This window comes from Phycodurus eques, chromosome 20, assembly GCF_024500275.1.
Source record: "Phycodurus eques isolate BA_2022a chromosome 20, UOR_Pequ_1.1, whole genome shotgun sequence".
Taxonomy (NCBI): Eukaryota; Metazoa; Chordata; class Actinopteri; order Syngnathiformes; family Syngnathidae; genus Phycodurus; species Phycodurus eques.
The window spans coordinates 1980148-2002934 of record NC_084544.1 but is presented as its reverse complement, the minus strand read 5'-3'; the positions used below and the strand labels follow the sequence as shown (position 1 = coordinate 2002934).

General features: G+C 45.1%; 2 protein-coding genes across 7 annotated transcripts; both read right to left on the bottom strand.

The window, feature by feature from the left end:
* Positions 1–847: 847 nt before the first annotated feature.
* On the bottom strand, positions 848–9356 carry galnt12 (UDP-N-acetyl-alpha-D-galactosamine:polypeptide N-acetylgalactosaminyltransferase 12). The gene is made up of 10 exons (XM_061664351.1): positions 8698–9356; positions 8014–8183; positions 5494–5683; positions 5241–5426; positions 4994–5111; positions 4692–4868; positions 4262–4393; positions 4071–4181; positions 3792–3947; positions 848–3327 (listed from the first exon to the last, which is right to left on the bottom strand). The coding sequence occupies exons 1-10, from the start codon at positions 9018–9020 to the stop codon at positions 3190–3192; spliced, it is 1701 nt and encodes a 566-aa protein (XP_061520335.1). The 5' UTR covers positions 9021–9356; the 3' UTR covers positions 848–3189.
* A 595-nt stretch (positions 9357–9951) lies between these two features.
* Positions 9952–22390, bottom strand: poc1bl (POC1 centriolar protein homolog B (Chlamydomonas), like). 6 transcript variants are annotated; one of them, XM_061664345.1, is made up of 11 exons: positions 22221–22386; positions 18730–19139; positions 16002–16171; positions 14864–15053; positions 14149–14334; positions 13292–13409; positions 13037–13213; positions 12287–12418; positions 12022–12132; positions 11056–11208; positions 9952–10977 (listed from the first exon to the last, which is right to left on the bottom strand). In XM_061664345.1, exons 2-11 carry the CDS (start codon positions 19110–19112, stop codon positions 10846–10848), a joined length of 1752 nt encoding a protein of 583 aa, XP_061520329.1. In that variant the 5' UTR covers positions 19113–19139; positions 22221–22386; the 3' UTR covers positions 9952–10845. The 6 variants fall into 6 exon arrangements, with proteins under 6 accessions (XP_061520329.1, XP_061520328.1, XP_061520332.1 ...); XM_061664344.1 differs by having other exon boundaries at positions 22205–22384; XM_061664348.1 differs by lacking the exon at positions 22221–22386 and adding an exon at positions 20380–20596.
* Positions 22391–22787: the final 397 nt, after the last annotated feature.

Below are 22787 nucleotides of genomic sequence, written 5' to 3'. Positions count from 1 at the left end.
GACGAGCGCGGCGTGTCCTGCCGCCCTGCATCAAAAGCGAGGCCTTTCGGCGGCGTCCTGCAGCCGCCATGACTGAATCCCGACATGTTTTTTTTGTGCTTTCTTGGATTGCGTCTCACATGGATGCGCCCAAAAAGATTAAGAAGGGGGCCGCCAAGGAGCCGGATGACTGACTGACGGGCAGAACTGAAGGAAGGAGTTGAAGATTCTTCGAGTTGTTTTTTTGTTTTTTGTTTTTTAAATCAAAGCAGGCTTTCTTCTCGTTTTGGGCGACGTGCATCGCCATCCGCGAGGGCACTGGTGAACCGTCTTCCCTTGAAATCTTTGCGTGGGGAAACATCAGTGAAAGTACACGAGAAAGGCGAATTGCGAAAATCCGTGAATAATTGCACTGAAATGCCACGAGATGGCGGCAAAGCGCTTAAAAGGAGAGGATCATAAAGGGCCGACACCATGCGTCTGGCACGTGCACGACCATCAACCCATGTTACATAAAAGACTGTAATCGGTGAGATTATTCCGCACAAACAAACAACCTTTACATGAGAGTCATCAATAACATTAGCTCGCCTAAATAACACGCTACTAAAAGGAGTTTTTCCCCAAAATAAACAATTTTACAATTTGGATTTTCTTGAAAAAAAACAAATAATTAATTCCTGATCTAGCAATTGTCACGGGAAGTTTGGGGAAACCTGTTTAGAAATTATCTGTGAAGTAACAAAACAAATATTAAGAGGACACAGTAGTGGGGGGGGGGGGGGGGGCAAAAACATGCACCAATGAACTGACTGTTTGTTTCGATGGATGCCATAAAACATCAAAACATCGACAGAAAAAGCCACACTTACAGATTTAGGTCCAGATTTATTGCACTGATATGAGGTACAAAAAGATTCAATAATTCATAAATTCCCTTTTTACCATCAAAAAATGCTGGTTTTCCACAACAAACGCGTAAGGCCACCACGGTTCTTGACAACACGTTACATTCCAGCGTTATTTATCATCATTTGGAATTTGTTCATTAAAAAGCGAAGTCATAGCACAGTAAGGCTGTATAGAAAAAGAACGCCCTCGCTTTCCTATGAATGCGACTCGAACCTCCTTCCAGGAGGTTGCTCGGCTGCCATTTTCACCCTTTATGAGCCATTCAACTCCATATAAGCATACCCAACTTCCCCGCCCCGAGTGCTTCGTGGTTGCGCTGCGTTTCTACCGCCGTGCTTCATCTCACTGCCACTGCGGACTTTACATACACAAGCAATTGCAAAAAAGTGCAAAATAAGTTCCCCTGAAGGTCAACGCCGACGACGACGAGGTCATCCAAATTCCTTCCATTATTACCTCCTTCGATATATATATATATACATATACCAAGAAAAACCGCGATGCACATTTCGTAAAGATAAAACCTCGTGCTGAAAGAGGCCAGCTTTTTAGGAGAGGAGGAGTGTAAAAAAAACAAACCAAACCAAACCAAACCAAAAAGCCACTGATGTTCAGCTGTTGTCTTACGTGCGTCACGGTCTGTTTTGCTTTGGGTTGCCTTTAGTTTTGTTCCATGTTTGCCGTGTGCTCATTGAGTTATTGTGTCCGGCTGTTGTCATCCACCTTCTGCCTTGTGTCGACCAATCAGCTCTCGCCCAGGTGTTCGCCGTTGTCTCGTCAATCCGTTTGTATTTAGTTCCCTGCTGTCTTTCGCTTCTGGTCGGTTCGTCGTCATTGCAGTTTGGCATCGTCCCTGACCGCTTGCTTACTTGCCAGTCGTGTTTTGTTTCCATTTTTGGTTTATTTAAGGGTTACTTTGGTTATCTGTTGTGGAACTTTGTTGAGTTTGCTTTACCCATGTTCCTTGTTTGCGTTTTTTTTGTTTTTTTTTTCCCACTCCTGCCTTGCCTTCAAATAACATAACCATGACAACATGAGTGCGTTTTTTTTTTTTTTTTTTTTTTTAAACTTGTATACGCCATCTTGTTTTCTTGTTTGAGGTACGAGCATCAAAGTCACTGTTGCGCTTGACATGTTCTTTGCACCAAAATCTCACTTTTTCCAGTTTTTGGTGAAATCAAGCCCTGTTCTACCACTGTTTATCAAAAAAGGAAAACACTAAAAACAAACTTTCTGGTGAAAGAAGAGTCTTCCCCTCTTTTTTTTTTTTTTCACAGAACAAAATACTCCGAGGGTCTTGCAAATGCTCAAAAATGGATGACAGTGATCAAGTTAATAACGCAGAGCTACTGTGAGCATTTTTTTTCGTCCTAAATCCTTTTATAATAAATTGAGCAAAAGTTTTCTTTGACTTCTGATTTCAAAACGAGTTACCCACAAATGTTTCATCTTTGTAATAATCTCGTTAAGCGATTATACGGTTTGACAGTCATAACGGCCGGGGGGGGGGGGCGCAACTGCAACGTGGGCTGCGACCAAAATGAGTTCGGCGACAAGCCTGAAGTGAAACGCTGTATGACACTAAAAATATGGCTGACATGGGACTAATGGAAAAAGGGAGGAAAAAATATATATCATGTAAAACTGAACAAAAAAAAAGGGGAACATTTTAAAAAATAATAAAAAGGGCAAGAAATTGAAAGAAAAAACTGGGAAAGGACGAGGCAATAAAATGAAAAAAAATAAGGAATGAAAACGAGTAAAAGAATTTAGAAATAAGAAAAAAAAAATACACCAAAGGTAACAGTGAAAACAAGAACAAAAGGGGGAAGTAATGAAAAAATAAAAACCATTAAAAAATGTTTAAAGAAAAATAGAAAAAACAGAAAAATAAGCACTAAAAAGAAATAAGATTTTAAAATATGGCTTTCATTCAAGTCTTTTGAAGCTGCACACCCAAAAGGTAAACTAGCCCCTATGTGAGAATTAAAATAAATAAAAATAAAAATGTTCCCTTTCAGTGTCAAAACTCCCCCATTATTTTGCCGTCCAACGAGAAGCACAGAGAGGAGCGTGGGCGCCCTCTGCAGGACACACAGTGAACATCAATAAAGCTGCTCGCTCCAGATCCTCTTCGTCAGAAAAACTCTCCAAATCCATACGGCTGCTTCAATCAAATCAGAGCAACACATCCCCTTCACAAAACACCGGTCATAAACAATCCAGCTGCACTCATAAAAAAATTAAAAGTTGGGACGCTTCCTGCTTGGGCTGGCCAAAGCGTAGGAACCGGTACCGTTAGCGGCGCTCGTGAAAGGTCCACTTCTGGCGCGGGCCGCCCGTGCACGGCCGCAGACACGGCGCCGGCACCCCGTCGTCCGTCCCGTCCACCGCTTCCACGCACTTCCGGCTGGTCGCGTGTAGCAGGCTGCCGTCCTGCAAGAAGAAAAAAAACAGCGTTCGACCGCTCGTACGGCGGAGAAAAAGTCCACACACCCCTGCTCAAATGTCAGGTTTTTGCGATTTAAGAAAAGGAGAGACCAAGTTAAATCATTCAAAGTGACGTGTAACAGAGCACGAGTACAGCTAGTTAACTGGTTAGCTGCTTGCTTCGTGACAAACTGGGGCTATGAAAAATCTGGAGCGAACCAAATAACTAACTAAAGCAAAGTAAAAGAAAGCAAAATGTCGGGAAAAGCCTCCTGGAATTTCTAGAGTTTATCCGGGGTTAATCGGAAGCACTTGAAATGGCGGCAGGTGTGCGCAGACTCCCGTTTCACACGAGCTTGAATGTGATTGGCTCAATCTGAACACAGCCACACCTCAAAATTGTGGGGGGTTTTTTTGGACTGGTTTATCTTGGTGTCTTTTTTTTTTTTTAATCTACCATCCGACATTACCTCTCTGAGGAGAAACTTCTGGTGCGCGAGTACGGGCTCCCCGCGTTTTCTGCACGGCTGCATCGTCAGGTAGGTGCTGATGTTGTCGCCTTCCACGCAGCCGATGGAGACCTTCATGTTGAAATGGAGCTCGCCGGCCGACGAGTACTCGAAGAACTGCGTCACAGGAAATCGCCATGAGGGGCCGCAGCAAGACATGGAAAGGTTGAAATTCTGCTTGAATGACTTGTTGCGCTGCGTGGTGTCGTGTCGTGTCGTGTCGTGTCGTGTCGTTCCAACCTGGTTCTGGCCCATTCCGTGGCACTGATACACAATGACTCTTCTGCCAAAGTTGTTGCCCTCGCCCGGGTTGTAGTCCAAACAAAATTTGGCCTTTCCTGCATTTTTCAGCTATTAAAGAAAACAACGCAATTATCGTTCAAAGTTACTTTCCATACTTAGACGACACGACGGTCGCCGCGGTCTCTCACCATCCCGCAAAATCCGAGCCGATCCTCGGGGACGTGGAGCTCGGGGTAAATGTTGTCCAGGAACCACTTGAAGCTCTTGCAGCCCAACTTCTCGCGCAGCCGACGGCGCTCCGACACGTCGCCGAAGTCCACCTGCAAGAGCATTTGGGAATATCTCCGTGTGAAAGGCATTCTTTTGTGTGAAAGGGGCGGTCATTTGACAGGATGCGTATGAAAGGGGCGGTCCTTTTGTGGAATCTCTGTGTGAAAGAGTCAACAAATTGACATGAGCTCCAAATAATTTTGCTGAATGTTTCTAGTTTGTGCGGTGGCAAAACGTTCTCTATTCCAAAAATCGGAAGAGGCGCGAGTCATCCGTACGAAGCGGCCGCTGTCACACTTGGATTGTAAATGGGCGATATTCGCCGACGTTGGCGACGGTCCGACTCACCGCGCGGGCGTGGGGGTTGCGGTTGTAGTAGACCTCCTTCTGCTCGTCCAGCCAGACCTCGGCGGCGCGCACGCTGTTGGCCAGCGACTTGGTGCGATCGTACGGCGCCTTCTTGGGGAAGACGTGGCCCACGTGCGAGCACGGGTGGACCTCCAGGCTGCCGCCGCACTGCCAGATCTGAAGGAAATCCAGCAGCTGAATCGCTTCTGTCACCGCGCTTGCAATGCAAAGCACCTGCACCTCAAATTGGGCTTCTCCAATCAAGCCAATGCAAATGCCTTTAATCTGCACCTTTTTCTTACCCGGAAGGAGAACTCCAGATTCTCTCCTCCCCACACTTCCATGCCCGCGTCATACGTGCCCAAGTAGGTGAAGTAGTTTTTGCGGATGGCAAACAAACCCCCGGCCATAGTGGGAGACCTGGGGGGGGGGGCAATATTTGGATTGCTATTTACATTAAAGCAGAAGTGTCAGAGTTATTTCCGTCGTCGGCCGCATCGCAGTCACGGTTTCTCTCACGCGGACCGTTCCGACCGTTTGGAATCGTACCTGATGACGTCGATGGGCGAACGGCGGCGTTTCCTCTCGTGATCTGGGATCTCGTGCCACGTAAAGACCATCCCCCAGTTGAAGCCGCCGATCTGAGGCTCGCCGGCGTGGCCCAAATATTTGAAGGTGTTCCACTCGATGGAGTCGATGACGGGACACACCACGGCCGTCGGCTCCTCCTCGATCCTGGCGGGGCCGACACGGGAGGGCGCGTTTACCACCGGCGCCATCCCGGCGAAAAGGTCTCGGCTACCTTTGGAGAAGCGGCTCCAGCCAACCTTCGTGGCACTCGCAGTGGCAATCCAGGAAGGTCAGCACGTCGCCCGTGGTGACGGACGCCCCCAGCAGGCGGGCGCGCACCAGGCCCTCCCTCTTGGTGGCCCGGATCAGACGTACCTTCCGCAAGCCGGACAGGTACTCCTCCAATGGCTCCTTGAGTTGATCTTCATGGAGCGACCAGAAGACAGAAAACGAGCGAATCCATCATCGATTCAACGACGGGTAGACAAAAGGCAAGCATCGCCGTACCGATATTCAAAATAGAAATTCTTTCATTAACGGAGGTGGGCGAGTCATCAAGACTTCATGAACTTTAACCAATGTAGTTTTCTTGCGGGGGGAATTCTTACGAGAGATAGTTAAAACAATACAATAGCGACAAAACCATTTTCCCATTTATTGTCATGTCTGGAGTTTTTCCCAAATTCAAGACTAGCACCAGGAAAAACTAAATAAATAATTCCTTCCCTCATCACACTTCTTTGCTGGATATTTTTCGTAAAAGTGCGCAAAATAAAAAAACGTTTGAAGCTTCACATTTTCTCCATCTGCGCAACGACACTGCGCTCTCCGCCTCCTCATAAAGCTCTCGAATCGGTCTCGTGGTGTAACATCAGGTCTGGTGTGTTGCAACAACTCCTAACTGTTGCACACAACAATTTAGTTCCTGCTAATGAACATTGCCACTCCGATGATTGAAGTATCAAACGTATCCATATTTGGATTTCAAAATCTATTTTAGAGCATCAAGATCTGGTATCGGAGGTATCGATATTTCAGTATCGATCCGCACGCAACCAGTTACAATTCATTTTGGCCTGAGCCGTACGCAGTACATTGCGTGTCGCGATGTTCGCGTTTGGCGTTCGGTGAGCGCGACGGGGCGACCGCGCGGGCACACCCGTGACGCCGCCACAATAATCGGAGGAGCTGACGAGTCCTGAACAACCGGTGTTTTAACGATGTCAACGACACAAGGCAGTCATTTGACATTCATCTGAGGCGGAGCAACGCCTCACGGCATTTAGCGATTGTCTCGCCTGTGCTGTCGGGACTGCAGAACGGGGGCGAGGCCCGCGATTCGGCACTTTGCGCAATTTCAAAGACAAATGTGCGGGGGCTGTCAAACTTTTTGCTTCCAGTTTAACGAGGGACGGAGTTCATGTTTTAACAAGTACATTTCGAAAAGACAACGTTATTCTTGTGATTTTATGGATTGTATTAAAAAATAAATCAAATAAATAAACAAAATACAAAATAAAATGGGACTATACAGTGATCCCTGGTCATCGCGGGAGTTACGTTCCGGACACGCGCAAAGAGAAACCATATAAAACCACTTTTTTAAAATCATTTCAGCCCTAAAATAAACTTTTAAACATTAAAACACACTACTGAAAAAAAAACTGTCAATGTTTGCGACACAAAAGAAAAACTTGTCAGTGTAAAATATATACGAAATATGTCATTTTAATGGAATAAAAAAAAGTCTTTGTTTTATGGTTTAAGCCTTAAAATGCCCTTCTCATGCACACTTTAAACACATTTTAAGATCTTTGTAAACTTTTTTTTGAAAACATAAAAATGTATAGAAAATAAATATGTAACAATAAGGGGATAAAGGTAGTTTATTAATAGTTTAAGGCTTCACTTACTTGTCCAACACACTGTAGTCACTCATTTAAAAACACTTTTGAGAAATGTATTATTTAAATGACTTGTAAAGATACTTCAACACCCAAAAACATTTGCAAGCTTAAAAATGAATAGAAACTATGTAACAATGATGGAATAAAAGTATTTGTTTTATAGTTTAAGCCTTAAAATACCCTCAAATATGCTGTAATGACTTATCTAATCACATTGTAAACATATTTCAGCACATGCAAAAATGGAGGTTGAACAGAAAAATCTGCAACATTGCGACATCGCAATCAGTGAACTGCGATATAGCAAGGGACTACTGTATTGTGAAAAAAAAATATTTGGTTTGAGAAAAAAAGTGGACTTTATTACGGTAATAATAAGCATTTTGTTCTAAAAACTATATTTTATTTACGCAGTGGTCAGATTTGACCAAGTCCGCCAGCTTAATGCTAACACACAGTGGGAAATTTCATATACTTGCTAACAAATAGCATCAATGTAGCTATATGCATGTTTTTATATATATATATATATACATATATATATATATATATATATATATATATATATATATATATATATATATATATATATATATATATACATATATATATATATATATATATATATATATATACACACACACACACACACACACACACACACATACATACATATATTCTTTATCCTCTGTGAAGAATGACTCAGTGGTTTAAAGGCATTTCCATTTATGTCAATGTGGCAAGATGATTTGAGATGCGAGTGTTTTCCCGGAATGAATTAAACTCGTATCTCAAGGCACCGCTGTACGAATGTCGTCCAAATGATTCTGCGGACGACGTTTTACCTCGGTCGCTGTAGTCGTCGACGAGGACGACCTCCTTGAGCAGGATGTCGGGAGACGTCTCCAGGACGCTGTGGACCGTCCTGAGCAACGTGGACCAGGCCTCGTTGTAGAAGGCGATCACCACCGAGGTCGTCGGCAGCGAGCGGTAGTTGTACTGCACGTCGCGGCAGCTGTAATTGCCAAAGAAGTTGAATTTAATGCAAATAGTAGCCAATTGGTTCATTTAAAAAAAAAAAAAAAAACGTATCATTATCTCTTGCGATACAACTACGGTCGAGCGAGTGCCGGTAGCAGGTATCGGTAAGGCGTCGATACAGACCATCGATACGCAAAACAAAACAAAAATCTGACATCGAGTAAGTCCTCCTCACCAGTAGTTGGCGCTACACGGTGGCGTTTCGACACGTTTGCGAATTCTCGTGAATTGAAATGTCACGTACCCACAGTGCACTTTGCTGTATCGGTACTCTGAATCTCAAGTGTGAACACAAGTCAAAAGTGATATCGAGCATCTCTAGATACAACCGATAATAAATGAATGGATGTATGGTATGGATGCTTTGACTCTCAGCATCTCCACCTTTTAACGCAGTGCAACGGACAAAAGTCAAGAAGAAGAACAGTAACTTCTGCACGATTGGCTGTCAGCTTTCAGTGTGGGCGTGGCGAAATGTTGCGACTCACAGCGGGTTCCGCCTCTCGGGCAGGCGTCGATGCAGCGAGATCATGTCGCTGACGTAGATGTTGACCTGATGCTTGGAAATGCTCTCGTCCTGCTTGAGCTTCTCGTCGGCGCTCAGCGTCAACTCGACGGCCCGGCCCAGCTCTCCGGGGGCGTCCGGATCCAGCGGGGGCTTCTCGTACACCGGCTTCTTCAGGTCCGCCGGCTCGGCGTCGGCGTCGGCGTCGAGCTGTCCCGGAAAGTCGCCCCAGTAGACGAAAAGGAAGGCCAGCACGGCGGCTGCGCTGAGCGAAAGTTTGAGTCGCCTCCGTCTGCAGACGGCCATGGCGTCGAGTCTTCGTGGTCGCCCTCAGCGGCACAAGGCATTCTCTGCTCCGGCCGCGTCACCGGAGCCTCCTCGAGTGGACTTTCGTCGCTTTGCGCTGGCCCGACGCCAGAGCGCTAATTGCGGCGCTCCTCCTCCTTTCCACACCTCCGTGCCTCCGTTCATTCGCAGGACAAAAATAAATGGATTATTTGCCCGGATTAGCTCGATAGCTAGCTAGCTAGCGTGCTTTCTTATTTAGCACGAGTAAATGAGTCCATCTTGGTCAACTCTCAAGAACCCTCGCCGAGGTTCTTTAGCTTTCCGGTGTCTTCAAGCAGCCGACAAACTTTGGCTTTAAAAAAAAAAAAGGGGTTGGTTGTAGAAGGTCTTCCGCTAACTTTAAATTACTACATTGACGCTAGCTTCCTCCTCCATTTCAAAATAAAACAGCAGTTAGGTTTGCGTTCTTACGATGTTGATTTTTTTTTTATTTTATTTCGTTTTTGCACTTTATTCGGTTTTATCGATAAATCATCCGCTCTTTTATTTTTTTGCACGTAACGTTTATTTCCGCATTGGATTTCCACAAGTCCCGGAAAAACAGAGATTGATTTCCATAGTTTGTCCCCATTCAAAACATTTCTCAAAACTCAAATAGTCAAATCGCTTTGAATCGATTCTACACGTTTTCTATGGATTACTGTTATTAAGGTGAAAATGCAGCCGATACTAGGAAGGAAACGGTTTCCAGATTTCAAGAATTCCAATACAGCTATTAAATCAAAACTCAAGGAATAAACAAATAAATGTTTAATCTGGTTTGTTGACAGTCAACGTGTTATGTCGTTTGTATTTCTACCACCAGGGGGCGTCCTCTCATGCAAAGTTTGCCTTCAGACTGAAATTGCATGTGAATTTTTTAACTGCTCAAAACAGAGACAAGACAAAATAAATCATTTAAGTTTTTAATTCATTTCCTTCAAATCGAGTGATCCCTGCATCGAATCAGTAGTTTCAGGAGTGCTTACATCAACTTTGTCCCGCAAATCCGACGACAATATTTCAAGACACAAAACATCTGACATTTTTCCTTTATCTACTTCAAGTACAGTCAGTCTTCATGAAAACATCCAGCAGAGGCAAGTTTAAAGTCAAACAACGACTAAAGTCATCCGACAGTGGTGTTGTTCTCCTTCATTGAATCACATTTAAAATGCACGAAATCTCCTTTCACAAAGGCACAAAGATTTTTGTCCGGAAAATTCCGAACATTCTCGAAGGGAAAATTGCACTTGTTTACAATAAAAGTGTCGTTTGGTCAGTGTTTCTGCTTGCCCTCGCGAGACTTTGAAAAAGGCCTCGGGAGTACGTGGCTTGGACAATACCAATTAGTAAGGATCGAAGGGGTTGTCACGAATATGCTGGCGCGTTAAAAATATATTTTCATTTGAAATTATCTTATTGCGTTTTTATTTAAAAATGTCCTTTGTTACTTTTGCTTTTAAAATCATATTTTGTCAATGTAAGCTACACAGGAAGAAATGTTAGCCTCACACTGCCCCCTGTTGGTCTGGAGTGGTTGAGGCGAGTCTGCGCACATTTCATGACATGTACTTACAGATATTTTATTTTTAAAACTCAAGTTTTCCAGAGGCACTTAAATGCTACACGACGGCTAAAAGTCAGCATCGTCGATCTCTCTGCAGCAGACGTGGGCAGAAAAAAAAAAACACTAAACGGGGGCCGATCCTTCAATTTCCCTCGATAGTTTTTCCCCCAGAGAGAGAGAGAGAGACAAAAAAAAAAAAGGAAAGAAGGTCACTTAGTGTTACGGCATTGCACTCTACCACTCAAACTTCCACTGCTGGTTTCGATCGAGCGTGTCGCAGGGCCTCATCTGGACGTCGGCGCGGCCCTCGGGAGTGCGGTAGGCCGTGACGCACTTGTCCGATTGAGGGTGGTAGATGCTTTTGTCCTGGTGGCGGGGGTGGGGAACACAATGAGAGATCAAGAGACAGAGCTGGACGATAGTGAGAACACGGCCGCCGCTTACATCTCTGAACTCCCACAAGATGGAGGCCGGCGCGGCGTCGCGGTCGCCGGGGCAGTGCCTCATGCCCACGGCCGTCTGGCCCTCGGCCACCTCGGCGCACAGCTCCGTCACCGAGTTGAAGCGGATTTCCTTCCGGGACGTGTACTCAAAGTACTGACACACACAGGCAAACGCGTCAGAGCAACGTCGACGGGCGAGTTGAATTTGTTCCGTTACCGAGCTCGGAACTCAAATCACTCGTATTGCAAATCAACTTTCAGCCCCCAAAATTTGTGACAGTGTTTTTTTTTTTGGTCTTTTTTTTAAAAAAATAAGACTCATATTGTATAAAAACATATTTGAATAGAATGTATAGAATGAAAACCATTTTGCCAACATTTCTTGCTTTAATTCAATGGGCAGTGTGCGCCTTGGCCACCAGGGGCCAGTAAAACACACATCTAAGCGCAGTAAGATGCTGTAATATTTGTCATTTTTCGCAGAGGATAAAGAATATATGCCAGTGAGTATTGCTATATTGTCTGTCTACATGTGTTGCTACCACTTGTGTTCACAAAAGTTATTTAAAGGTTTAGAACTACCGCGATAAATGCTAGTTTCTTTGGCATTGTGCATGATGAAAAATGCTTTAATTTGATCATTTACTCTCATTTATAATTTAAGAAGGAATTAACCAATTGTTTGTGTTAAATGTACAGCATATGTAAAACAGTTTATTTTACTAATTTCTTTCATTTTATTAGTTACAATCAATCCAATAAGGTATTTTATGAGATAAATGAGTTTTAAAAAAATAAATACAGTTGAATAAACCAATTTAAGGAAGAAAGAAAAAAAAAAAGCAACAATAAATGTAACGGCTTTCTCCATGACCCGTGTGCTACCTGTCGTTTTTGTTCAATCCTGTTAACTAATTATCGCAATCAAAATACATCCTCGAGCTTCGGCAGGGGTGAGGCGCGTCACCTGGTTGCCTCCCTGGCCGTGGCAGCCAAACAGCGAGAGGTGCGAGTCCGTGGGATTGTGATCCGGCGCGTTGTAGTCCAGACACTCCGAGTGGATTCCCGAGCTGCGCACCTTCCATTGGAGGACACAAGCCAACCCGAATAAATAAATAAATGGGTTCAAATTCCACGGGAACGAATTCCATGCACATGAATATTCAACAATTAAGTGAAAGACGTCATTGAATGAATGACGTGCTGAAAGATATACTCAATAGGGCACTGACAGCTCCGTGCCAGCCCTCCCTGTCCTCGGGCACGTGCAGGTCCGGGTAGACGTTGGTCAGGTACCAGTGGAACGAGTTGCACTTCAGCCTCTCTCTGAGCTGCAGGCGCTCTGAGATGTCGCCGTAGTTCTCCTGTCAGATCAATATTAATCATCGGCGTCGTCGTCAAACAACACGGTTAGGTTCATTTGTGCTACATTTAAATGTAAACTATGTTCAAGCGTAGGCTTAGCGACTGGCGCCACATATAAGCCGGTGTAAATATTTAACCTGGACGTGTTTGCAAAGGTGTGGAGCTGTCACCTGCCAGTTGTAAAAGTTGTCATCATTTCAACACGCACCCGGAATATTGCGCAGTGTATCTTTGTTCGTTTGCGGAACTACTCCCTTTTCTGTACGTGTACACTGCAGGAATGAGGAAGTGATTCCTCATCGAAACTTTGTGCTTCAGAGCGGAAATATGAGAGACTAAAACTGGTTAAGATAAAACAGCCCAGGCTTCATTTATTATGACGCATGTCTGTGAAATCTATGAATGACTTTCTTCCTCTTTGGAACTGAAACTTTGTTCTCTTGGATACCGACGATATCGGCCGCTGTGCATTCCGATGATCAGGATTGGACCGGATTTTCAAACTGTCTTAGCAAATAAAGTCATACTTTGTGAGCTAAACATCCCCCAGAAATGCCAAAATTCCTTCTGAGTGGAAAACGTATCGGTCCGGGGGTCTCGCTCCGTTCGCTGCGCACCTTTTGGGCGGGCGGGTTCCTTTTGTAGAAGTGCTGCTTGTAGTCGTCCATCCACACCTCGGCCGCCCGCACCGTGTTCTGCAGGAAGTTGGGCCGAGCGTACGGCGCCTTCTTGGGGAAGACGTGGCCCACGTGGGAGCACGGGTGGATCTCCAGGCTGCCGCCGCACTGCCACACCTGATCAGGGGTCAGAGCCTTAATACACTACAACTGCACGCCGATCGGCCGAAGGAGCGGTCGGGAGGCCGTGCTGACCCGAAAGGAGAGCTCCAAGTTCTCCCCGCCCCACACCTCCATGCCCGTGTCGTAAGTGCCCAGGTGCTCGAAGTAGGCCTTGCTGACCGCAAATAAGCCGCCCGCCATAGTCGGCGACCTAGCACAGACAAAGTCACGGCAATTTGATACAGAACTCTACCTCCACGACAAAAATGACCTTCATACTCATAAGAGGAAAAAAAAAAAATGGCATGAGAGTGGTGTCTTGAAATATTAGTTTAATCCGTTCAGTGACCACACCGGAAACGCTTGTATCTCAAATCATCTTTCTCTATTGAAATGAACGGAAATGCCATTATTCAGTTACAGCCCCCGCCCAAATTTTTGAAAAATGTTTTCATAAAAAAAAAATAATAATAATTAAAAAAAAGCACTCTATAATATTGTACTTTATAAGAACAACCTAATAACATAATTAAACAGAATGTAAGAACAGTTTGTGCATCATGATTAATGAATTGCCACTGCTTCTGTTGTGGCCACCGGGGGCAGTATAACACAGTCATGCAGACACAAATGACGAAGAGTTTCACACGGGAAGCAAAAAGCTGCAGTAATATTAGTCAAACAATATGCAGTGGACCCCGCGCAAATAGGCGCCGGGCCGGAACGTCAATCGCAAAAATCGGCAGAATAGCAAACATTTGTGGCTAATTGACACCCATTAGAATTGCATTGGGATTTGTTTTTTTAACCCCCCAAATTGTTGAATGAACCATCAATAAGCATTTTTGGGGTTGGCTCGTCCCAAAAAGGAAAAAAAAACAATTTCCTCCATACACACAATTCCTCAACAAATACATTACGAAGGGTAAACAAGGCGTTTAAAAAGTCACCTGAGGGGTTCACTGGGCGACTTGCGGCGCTGGCGTTCCCGCTCGGGCACGGCGTGCCACTGGAAGGTGAGCCTCCAGTCGAAGCCTCCGATCATGGGCTCCTCCATCTGCATGTAAAACTCAAAGGTGTTCCAGTCGATGGTGTCGATGACGGGACACACGATGGTGTTGGGGTTCTGCCCGATCCTTACAGAGGAAAAACAAAATCCGATTTTTGCACATAAATCCAATTTCCTATTGAATTGATTGATTCTCCTTGAATGAAAAGGGGGGGGAAAAAACATCCAAAAAAATGACATTATTCAAATGTAGCTTTAAGCACAAACTATTTGAATTAAACATTTGAAATGTTCTCCAATTTATTATAAATAGAAGCAAATGTTCTCTTCGGGGTAAATGCGTACAGTGGTACCGTGATTTATGAGTGACCCGTAACACTAATTTGCAAAATTCATTAAGTTGTGCATCGTGATTTCGCGCTTCAATGCCCACTGACATTGTGACGCTCCTTCCGCTGTGTTCGTCTCGGCCACCAGGGGGGAGTGTCACACTTGCATCATAAAGGCAGACGCCACTTTTTCGCAGGGGATAAAGAATATATGCCAAACAGTCCGAAAAGATCGCATCTCCGCAAAATCCAGAGACGGGTCACTCAAAGGTCAAAGTACCACCGTGTCGCGATTAATGGGCCAACCCCATCGTGAGGCGGACCCACCTCTCGAGCAGGGGCTCGATCCAGCCGGGGACGCACTCGCAGTGGCAGTCCAGGAAGGTGAGCACGTCGCCGGTGGCGAAGCCGGCGCCGATGAGGCGGGCCCGGACCAGGCCCTCGCGCTTGGTGGTGCGGATGAGACGGACGCGCTGCAGGTTGCTGAGGTATTCTGCCAGCTTGGTTTTCAGGTAGCCTGGAAAAACAGCAAACTTGACTTATACAACACTCCACTCTAATATGTGACAAAATGATTAGCACGCTTATATTTTATTATTTTATGTGAGTCTTGAATTATTATATTACAGTATTGTCAGTGTAATAGCAAAACTGCTTCAGTCAGCTTTGAATTTACTGTCACAATATGAATTAAAAAAAAAAAAAAAAAAAAGAAATACCAATGTGCTTCCTAAGAATAGTTGTTTTGTCTGTGTCGCGTTTCAGTTGATCCATAATTGCATTTCTCCCACTAGAGTTGATTTTCAAGGGATTCAAATGACAATGTGAATGACCGCAGAGCTTTTAGGCTAGCAGTAATACGGTAGCGTAGCTAAGTAGCATCATGGGAGCATTTTTGAGCTAACAACAGCATTTTACAGATCAAAAACGATAATCCCTGGTTTGTTGCACCTGTTTACGTTTGTTACCGCTTGTGTTTAATGTTGCGCTTGAAAGAGCACCAGCGGCTCTTTCCGTTTTCCCTCTATCCTAACCACCCGTTATTGACTACAATTTATTCGAACTAGCGGTGGCAGGCTATATCAATTAGCTAACAATGTTTACTTTACCGGAGATGTGCAGTTGAGTAACTGTACTGTACAATAAATAAAAAAAAATAAAAAAAGCACACAATGCACGGAACCCTCAATAAGTGAACCGCGATATAGCAAGGGACGACTATTGTACATTCCTCCCCCTGGAGTTGATTTTTGAAGGATTCAAATGACTATGTGGATGAGCGCATTGGTTTTCGGGCTCAACTTAACGTCATTGCTATTTGTTAGAGCATTATTTTACAGTACGTATGAAACAAGTACATTGGAGCAAAAACACGTGGGGTGCCAGTTGATTCAAAAGACCAGACCCTGTATTTATCCGGATCAGATTTAGGTTTACGACACAATTTTCCTCCTTGGCGTCCCACCTCTGTCGCTGTAGTCGTCGACCAGGATCACCTCCTTGAGCAGGACGGCGGGCGTGCTCTCCAGGACGCTGTGGACGGTCCTGAGCAGCGTGGACCAGGCCTCGTTGTAGAACGTGATGACGACCGAGGTGGTGGGCAAACGGCGGTAGTCGAACTGCTTACTGCGGCACCTGAGGTACGACATGCATCGTCACTGTCGGGCCAAATATGGTTGACTTCAAATTCTTTCAGAAATCCAAAGTATTGGTCTGTCCCCACGTTTTCTGTTAGTTTTATGTATCATTAGCCAATTTAAAGTGTTGATAGCATGAGAACAAAACTATTAACTATTTTAAACGCTCAACTGTCTGAAAAGTCTCCATTTTTTTTTTTTTTTTGAAAAGCCAAGTTCATTTTCACTGACCACCTTTAGGACTCCAGCGAACCATGGCGAGAGCCTTTATCCACAAATGGAGAAAACACGGAACAATGGTGAACCTTCCCAAGAGTGGCCGGCCTACAAAAATCACCCCAAGAGCACAGAGACGACACAACCAGGAGGTTACAAAAGAACCAAGGACATGGCCTGGGGCTGCTTTTCTCCTTCAGAACCTGGACGACTTGTTGTGATTGATGGAACCATGAATTCTACTCTTTAGGAGAATGTTTGGCCATCGGTTGGTGATGCTGAAGTGAATACAACGAAATTACAATGAAAGGTTTGGAGTGGCCAAGTCAAAATCCGGATTTGAATTTGATTGAAATGCTGTGGCCGGACCTTAAGAAATCCGTTCATGCTTGACAACCCTCCAGTGTTGCTGAATTCAAACAATTCTGCAAGGAAGAGTGGGCCAAAACTTCTCCACAGAGATGCGAAAGACTTCTCGGCAGTTCTAGAAAACGTTTGACTTCAATTGTTGTTGCTGAGGGGGGCCCAACCGCTTCTTAGGTTAAGGGGGCCATTACTTTTCAACAACTGCATTTTATTCTTACTTGGGTTATCTTTGTGTGATATTTACATTCGTTTGACGAGCTTAAAGATTAAAGTGGGGAAACTATGCAAAAAAAAAAGAATTTGAGAAGGGGGGGGGGGGGGGGGGGAATAGTTTCGAACATGATGGGGTGCTGTTGTGTTGTGTTGTTTTTTTTCCTGAAAAGCCGTTATTTTGGGAGCTGCGAGGATTCCGTCCGACAGCGACGGCACGTCACAAGCGACTCATTTGCACGTCGTCTCGCTCGGCATCCAGATGGCAGCCATTAAGTGAAGTCGTCAAGGAGGCGGTAGGGAGCAGCATACCGCAGAAATGCAAGCAAAGATGCCGAGTAAACAAAAAAAGTCCACTTGCAGGCTTTGGGGGGGGGAAACAACAACGCTAGAAAATAAAAGGCGCTCGGCCGCCTTTGTTGTCGAACTAAACACGGATCTTGCTTTGATAGCGTGACCTGAAAATCGGGTTCAGCTTGAAGACTCCGAGGATCAAATGGACTGCAGATATTTTGCGTTGTCCTAAAGACTCCAAAAGATTGCGAGTGGTAAGGAGGTGACATCGGTTGTGTTAATTGAAGCGCACGGAAAATAGCACAAAAGCAACGCGGTTCTTGTTTTGTTGCGGTAAAATAACCGCTTAAAGTGTGAGGATGCGCTACCTTAGCATTGGTTACGATTAAAATATGAACGCAACAAACTAATAAAAGGGCACGAGTTGTTGAACTCGAAATAAAATGGATTCTTGCTCGGATAGCAGTATAATAAGCACCTAGCAGAGTGCTCACAAAATCAAATCCATTCAAATAAATACAACACATTTACATTTTTAAAAATGAATTAAAGTGAATAAGGTTTCGCTCCATGACAGTCTGGAAATCTTTAAAATCAATGTGTTGCTTGGTTTGACTTAAAAAGTAAATGCCTTCAAATATTTCCTTTTTTTAAAAGTAAAATTATTAATTTATTTACTTTTTTTTTTTTTTTTTTTTTAATGCGGTCAGGCAATCTTTAAAATGCAAAACAATTCAAACTTAAATCACAACTTTGATCAGGCCAGCTTAAAAATGGTTTTGGTTTAAAATGAAAATTGAAAATACCTTGAAATGATTTTGTAATTAAAATACATTTTAAATAACCCCAATGTTGGTCAGGCAATCCTTCAAACCAAAGGGATTCCTGCTTTGGCTGAAAACGCATCCATCCATTTTCCGAGCCGCTTCTCCTCACGCGGGTCGCGGGCGTGCTGGAGCCGATCCCAGCTATCATATATTTTTTTACGCCCTGAGCCGGTCGCCAGCCAATCGCGGGGCGCATACAAACAAACAACCGTTCGCACTCACATTCACACCTACGGGCAATTTAGAGTCTTCAATGAACCTAGCACGCATGTTTTTGGGATGTGGGAGGAAAGCGGAGTACCCGGAGAAAACCCACGCAGGTGCAAACTCCACACAGGCGGGGCCGGGGATTGAACCCCGGTCCTCACAAGTGTGAGGCAGACGCTCTCACCAGTCGCCCCCACCGTACCGCCCACTTCAAACTCAATACCTTGGAAAATTCAACTGCAATTTGCTCAGGCAATCATTCAAATCAAGAGGCCTAAAAAAGTAAACACAACATAAAAAGGTAAGCCAACAATTAAAGCTTTGGCTTTAAAACTGAAATTTGGGTTCCACAAACGATAAGTAAGCTGAAATGGCTTTCGAGCCGAGCTACCTCCCCCATTTTGACGACAGCGCAAAAAACCTTGTCGTCACTCACGCGGGCATCCTGCTGTCTTTGATGCGTCTGTGGAGGGAAATCTTGTCGCTGACGAAGATGTTGATGGCGTAGCGCTCCACGCTGTCCTGCGCTTGCGTCTTCTCCTCCGGACTCAGGTCGGGGTTCGCCGCCCGGCCCCACTCTCCCGGGGCGTCGTCGTCCGCCGGCGGCTTGGCGTAGACGGGCGCGGCCGGCTTCCCGTCGGCCGGCTCGGCGACGTCGAGTTTCCGAGGCTCCGGCTCGAGCGTGTCGCGGGAGGACGCCGACGAAGAGGGGGAGGGGGAGGGGGAGAGGACGAGTAGGATGTAGCCCAGCCACAGCACCCACAGCAGGAAGAACAACTTGGCCAGCACGCCCAGTTTGCGTGAACAGCGCCCCCTCATGGCAGCCAGCTCCGGGGAGAGAAAATCCTGCAGGAGACACCCAAAAGTCAGTTGAGGGGGTTTCGATACCGAGCGACCCGCAACAAAAATGGCAGTCAGCGACTCTTTGCCGAGACGCCGCGACAGAAAAACTGTGACCCTGTTTTGGGTTTTGAGGCCCCGCATAACAACATACTGTACGCTCATTTTTTTTTTTTTTTTTTTTTTTTTTCCCCCCAACCACAAAAACATGTCGAGATTGTCAAGGAAGAAGCAAATGGCCACAAAGAAGAGGATTCAGGATCGAGCGTGCATACTTCCAGAGGCCGTCGGCAGCGATCGATCGGCCCGTTCGCCGACGCCACTCGTGCATCTCAGCGACAGACTCCGCACTGCGCTTTCTGACCACCGCGGGTAAAGATCGGAGCTGTCGGGACGAATCCTCGCCTCTCCAAACTTGGCAGGAAATTAAAAAACAAGTTGGTATTTGCCCTTCCCTTTGCTATCATATACCGTCGCACACCGACAACGTGGGGGCGGGGAATAGGAAATAAACAGACTTTCAGAACTTTAGTACTGACCCCAAATCTTGCATGATCCATGGAGAAGAGGTACAAATAGTGCGGCCATACAAGTACTCGGGTGCTGGGTTTGACTGTCTGAAATTCCGTGAAAACACCCACAACATTGTCAAGAGAGCCAACGCAACTCCTTTGGTGTGGGCAAACTTTTCTTTTTGAGTTGAGCTTATTCCTTCATATTAACGGTGTCAAAGTGATATGATTTCCCTCAGAGGGCCGTTTATGACTGCAACAATTTCAATGTTGACTTCAAATTCCTTTTTCTCTGAGTCGCGCGCTCCTTATTAGCACGTTCACTCCTCAGCTCAGCGTCAGCGATACCGTGAGATGTCGACTGCGCGGCGCGCTTGGCAGATCCCTCTGAGGAAACTCGCATTTCCACAGGAAGACGGCCACGCTGGACCCCCGCCAAGGAGCTCGGAGCGCCTCCAGGTTACAAAATGGAGACGCCCGAGGACAAAAAGCCCCTTTGATCGGCGGCCGTCCCGTCCGTCACGCCTTCCCGCATCCGATCGCTCCGAGCCCCGGTCGGAACTTTACATGCATTTGAAATCCTTCCCTTCGCTCTCCCGAGTTCACCACGTTCAATTAGTGGTGAACATTCCAAAAAGCATTTCTTAAAAAAAAAAAACACAACACCTTTGTTCTTTGATGTTGAGCAGATGTTAACACACATGCTAACGTTAGCGTACCCCGATGACCTTCACCTTTTCCAGTTTCCAGGGCCGATGCGGCGTCCTTGGGGGGTCTCGCGTTCGCCGTCATCGTTCGCTCGTGCGTTTGGTCCGGACCGATGCGGTCAATGCGGTGCGCTTGCCGCAGATTCCAACCGGCTGCACGTGCGAGTTCTTTGTAACAATTCAACGGCTGCGACTTAGCGTGCGCCGCCTCTAATAAAAATTCCTCATTGGGCCTTCGGTGAGGCCAGCGGGTGGCTGCACAACGGAGCGCGACATGCGGCGACATCGAATGGCACCGTCGCGTCCATGCATGCAAAACAATTGACAGCATTAAAAATTTTATTTAAAAAAAAAAAAAGAAGAAAACTACTTTAGGAACTCTGCCACCTCACTTAACATGAATAATGAACACATGACTGTAAATAAAACACATCTTATGACATCGTCATCAAAACGACTCAACTCGAATCAGTCGAGCGTTTGTAGTGGTGGCGAGGAAGCAAGTACAAATATTTTGTTCGGAGACTTTTCAGATATCTGTACTATACTTTTTTATTTTACGGCTCACATTTAAAAAACAAATACCTGGACTTTCTACTCCTTAATTTGTCAAAATACGCACACACACAAAAAAAGACATAAATAGAGATATCGAGTCCATCATGGCTGAGATTTAGTTGGACAAATTGACATCTTCGGGACTTTTAAGGCGGAAAAAACATCAGTGACTTGGAAGAATGTAAAGCAAGGCGCAATAAAGACCCTTTAAAGTGAAAATAAATGGCTTGTAAATTTGGCACACCACAGAGAAGAGTGTTGTTCGCAACCCTGCCAAACGCGAATGATTAAAAATAATCACCACGTTTAGAAAATGAGGCTTCAAAATTGGGATCAAATCAAGCCACGGCGTCCACTCTCAAACGCTGTGGGCGTGTCCGCCGAATGCGCTGACACCACGACCCGCTCGACTGTCACTCAAATATTACTTCTAGGATCGGGAACAAAATTTGACGCTTCTTTGTGTAGCATCTGCGAAAAATATAGACGGGAAAATATAGCCGTTTAAAAGGTTCCGGGGGCTGGAATATGTCCCACCGGGTCGTCGCGGGGCTTTCCACGCCGCTAGTCACGGATTGAGTATTAAATCGTTTTCAGTCTTTGTATGTTTTTGGGGCAATCAACGTCAAACGCGTATGTTGTATTTTGAAACAAATCTCTGAATTCCCTTGCATGGCAACAGATTGAGAAAAGCAAGATATTCCCACAGCCGAATCGTACGACGTTTTGGGCTCTACGAATGATTGGTGGCGATGTGTTGTGCCAGCCTAAAAAGCACCAGCTCCTCCTCCTTACCTGAAAAACGCATTTGGGTTACCCGCAAAGGTTAAATCAATGGGTAAAGTGCATTTTTGCAGTTGCCGTTAGCTGATTTTGAATTTTTTTTTTTTTAATATAAAGTCAATTTGGAACATTAGCAAAGCTACAGAAACATGTTTGATAGTGTCAAGTGTGTGTGTTGTTTTTTTTTTAATCTTTCTCAGTATGAGCAATATTTAAGTGAGTAAAAGAATGAAACTTTTGTGCTTAAAAAAAAAAAAACTTGACAGTTTGCAAAATTTCCTTTTTCCTTTTTATTTTTGTACTTGAGCAAATTTCCGAATCTGTGCTCTTTTTGTTGTTGCTTTTACTCAAGCAAACGAATCGAGTCAGTACTTCTACCAGAGTCTCTTTTTTTGTTGTTTTTTGTTTCGTTCATGTTACTTCTCCTGAAATAAGGACAGCGGAAGCACGTGTGCCACAATCTGCTCGAAAGTGAGCCTTCCTTCGGGAAAACAAACGCGGCGTCGCCTACCTCGTCGAACGCTCACATGAGTCCGGGCGTCTTTGCGAGGCCGCGGCGGTTGTCGTCGTGTGTCGCCCTCAAACCGGAGCCGTGCAGATGTCAGCGGACGAAACCGAGTTGCTCCACGTTACTCGCTGCCGCCGCCAAGACTGCGAAGTCAGCAGCAAAAACAGCCAACTCGTTCCGCTCCGGCGTGTCAAAATCAATCGTTCTCGGACGCTTTTTAAATGCCGTGCTTTTTTTTGTTGTTGTTGTTGTTTGCTTCGGAATGCGTGTAACTTGTTCTCATTAAGTTAGTCACCGTCTTTATTTGTGTTTTTTGTCTATTTGTCAATTTAACCAGTTCTTTTATTAATTTTAAAAGAGTCCTACGGTGAATAACGCAACTCTTTTATCGACTGCATATTTAAAAAAAAAAAAATATTATTTATATTTTCTAATCCGATTGATGTGTTTACACGCCGATAATCGCAGAAAATGATATCGCAAAATAACTTCGGTGACATCACGTCCGGTGTGGCGAGCCTGCTGTCACGTTAGCTTGACGGGGACACTTCACTGCTAAGCTGTTAGCTGACATTTGACAACTTTT

Coding starts and splice junctions, on each gene's coding strand:
- galnt12 (XM_061664351.1), bottom strand. CDS start 9,020: ATGGCCGTCTGCAGACGGAGGCGACTCAAACTTTCGCTCAGCGCAGCC. Junction 5,684..8,013: donor CGACGACTACAGCGACCGAG/GTAAAACGTCGT, acceptor CGCTCCATGAAG/ATCAACTCAAGGAGCCATTG. Junction 3,328..3,791: donor AGAAGTTTCTCCTCAGAGAG/GTAATGTCGGAT, acceptor TTCTTCTTGCAG/GACGGCAGCCTGCTACACGC.
- poc1bl (XM_061664345.1), bottom strand. CDS start 19,112: ATGAGGGGGCGCTGTTCACGCAAACTGGGCGTGCTGGCCAAGTTGTTC. Junction 12,133..12,286: donor GGGAGGGCTGGCACGGAGCT/GTCAGTGCCCTA, acceptor CTCCAATGGAAG/GTGCGCAGCTCGGGAATCCA. Junction 10,978..11,055: donor TCTTGTGGGAGTTCAGAGAT/GTAAGCGGCGGC, acceptor CCCCGCCACCAG/GACAAAAGCATCTACCACCC.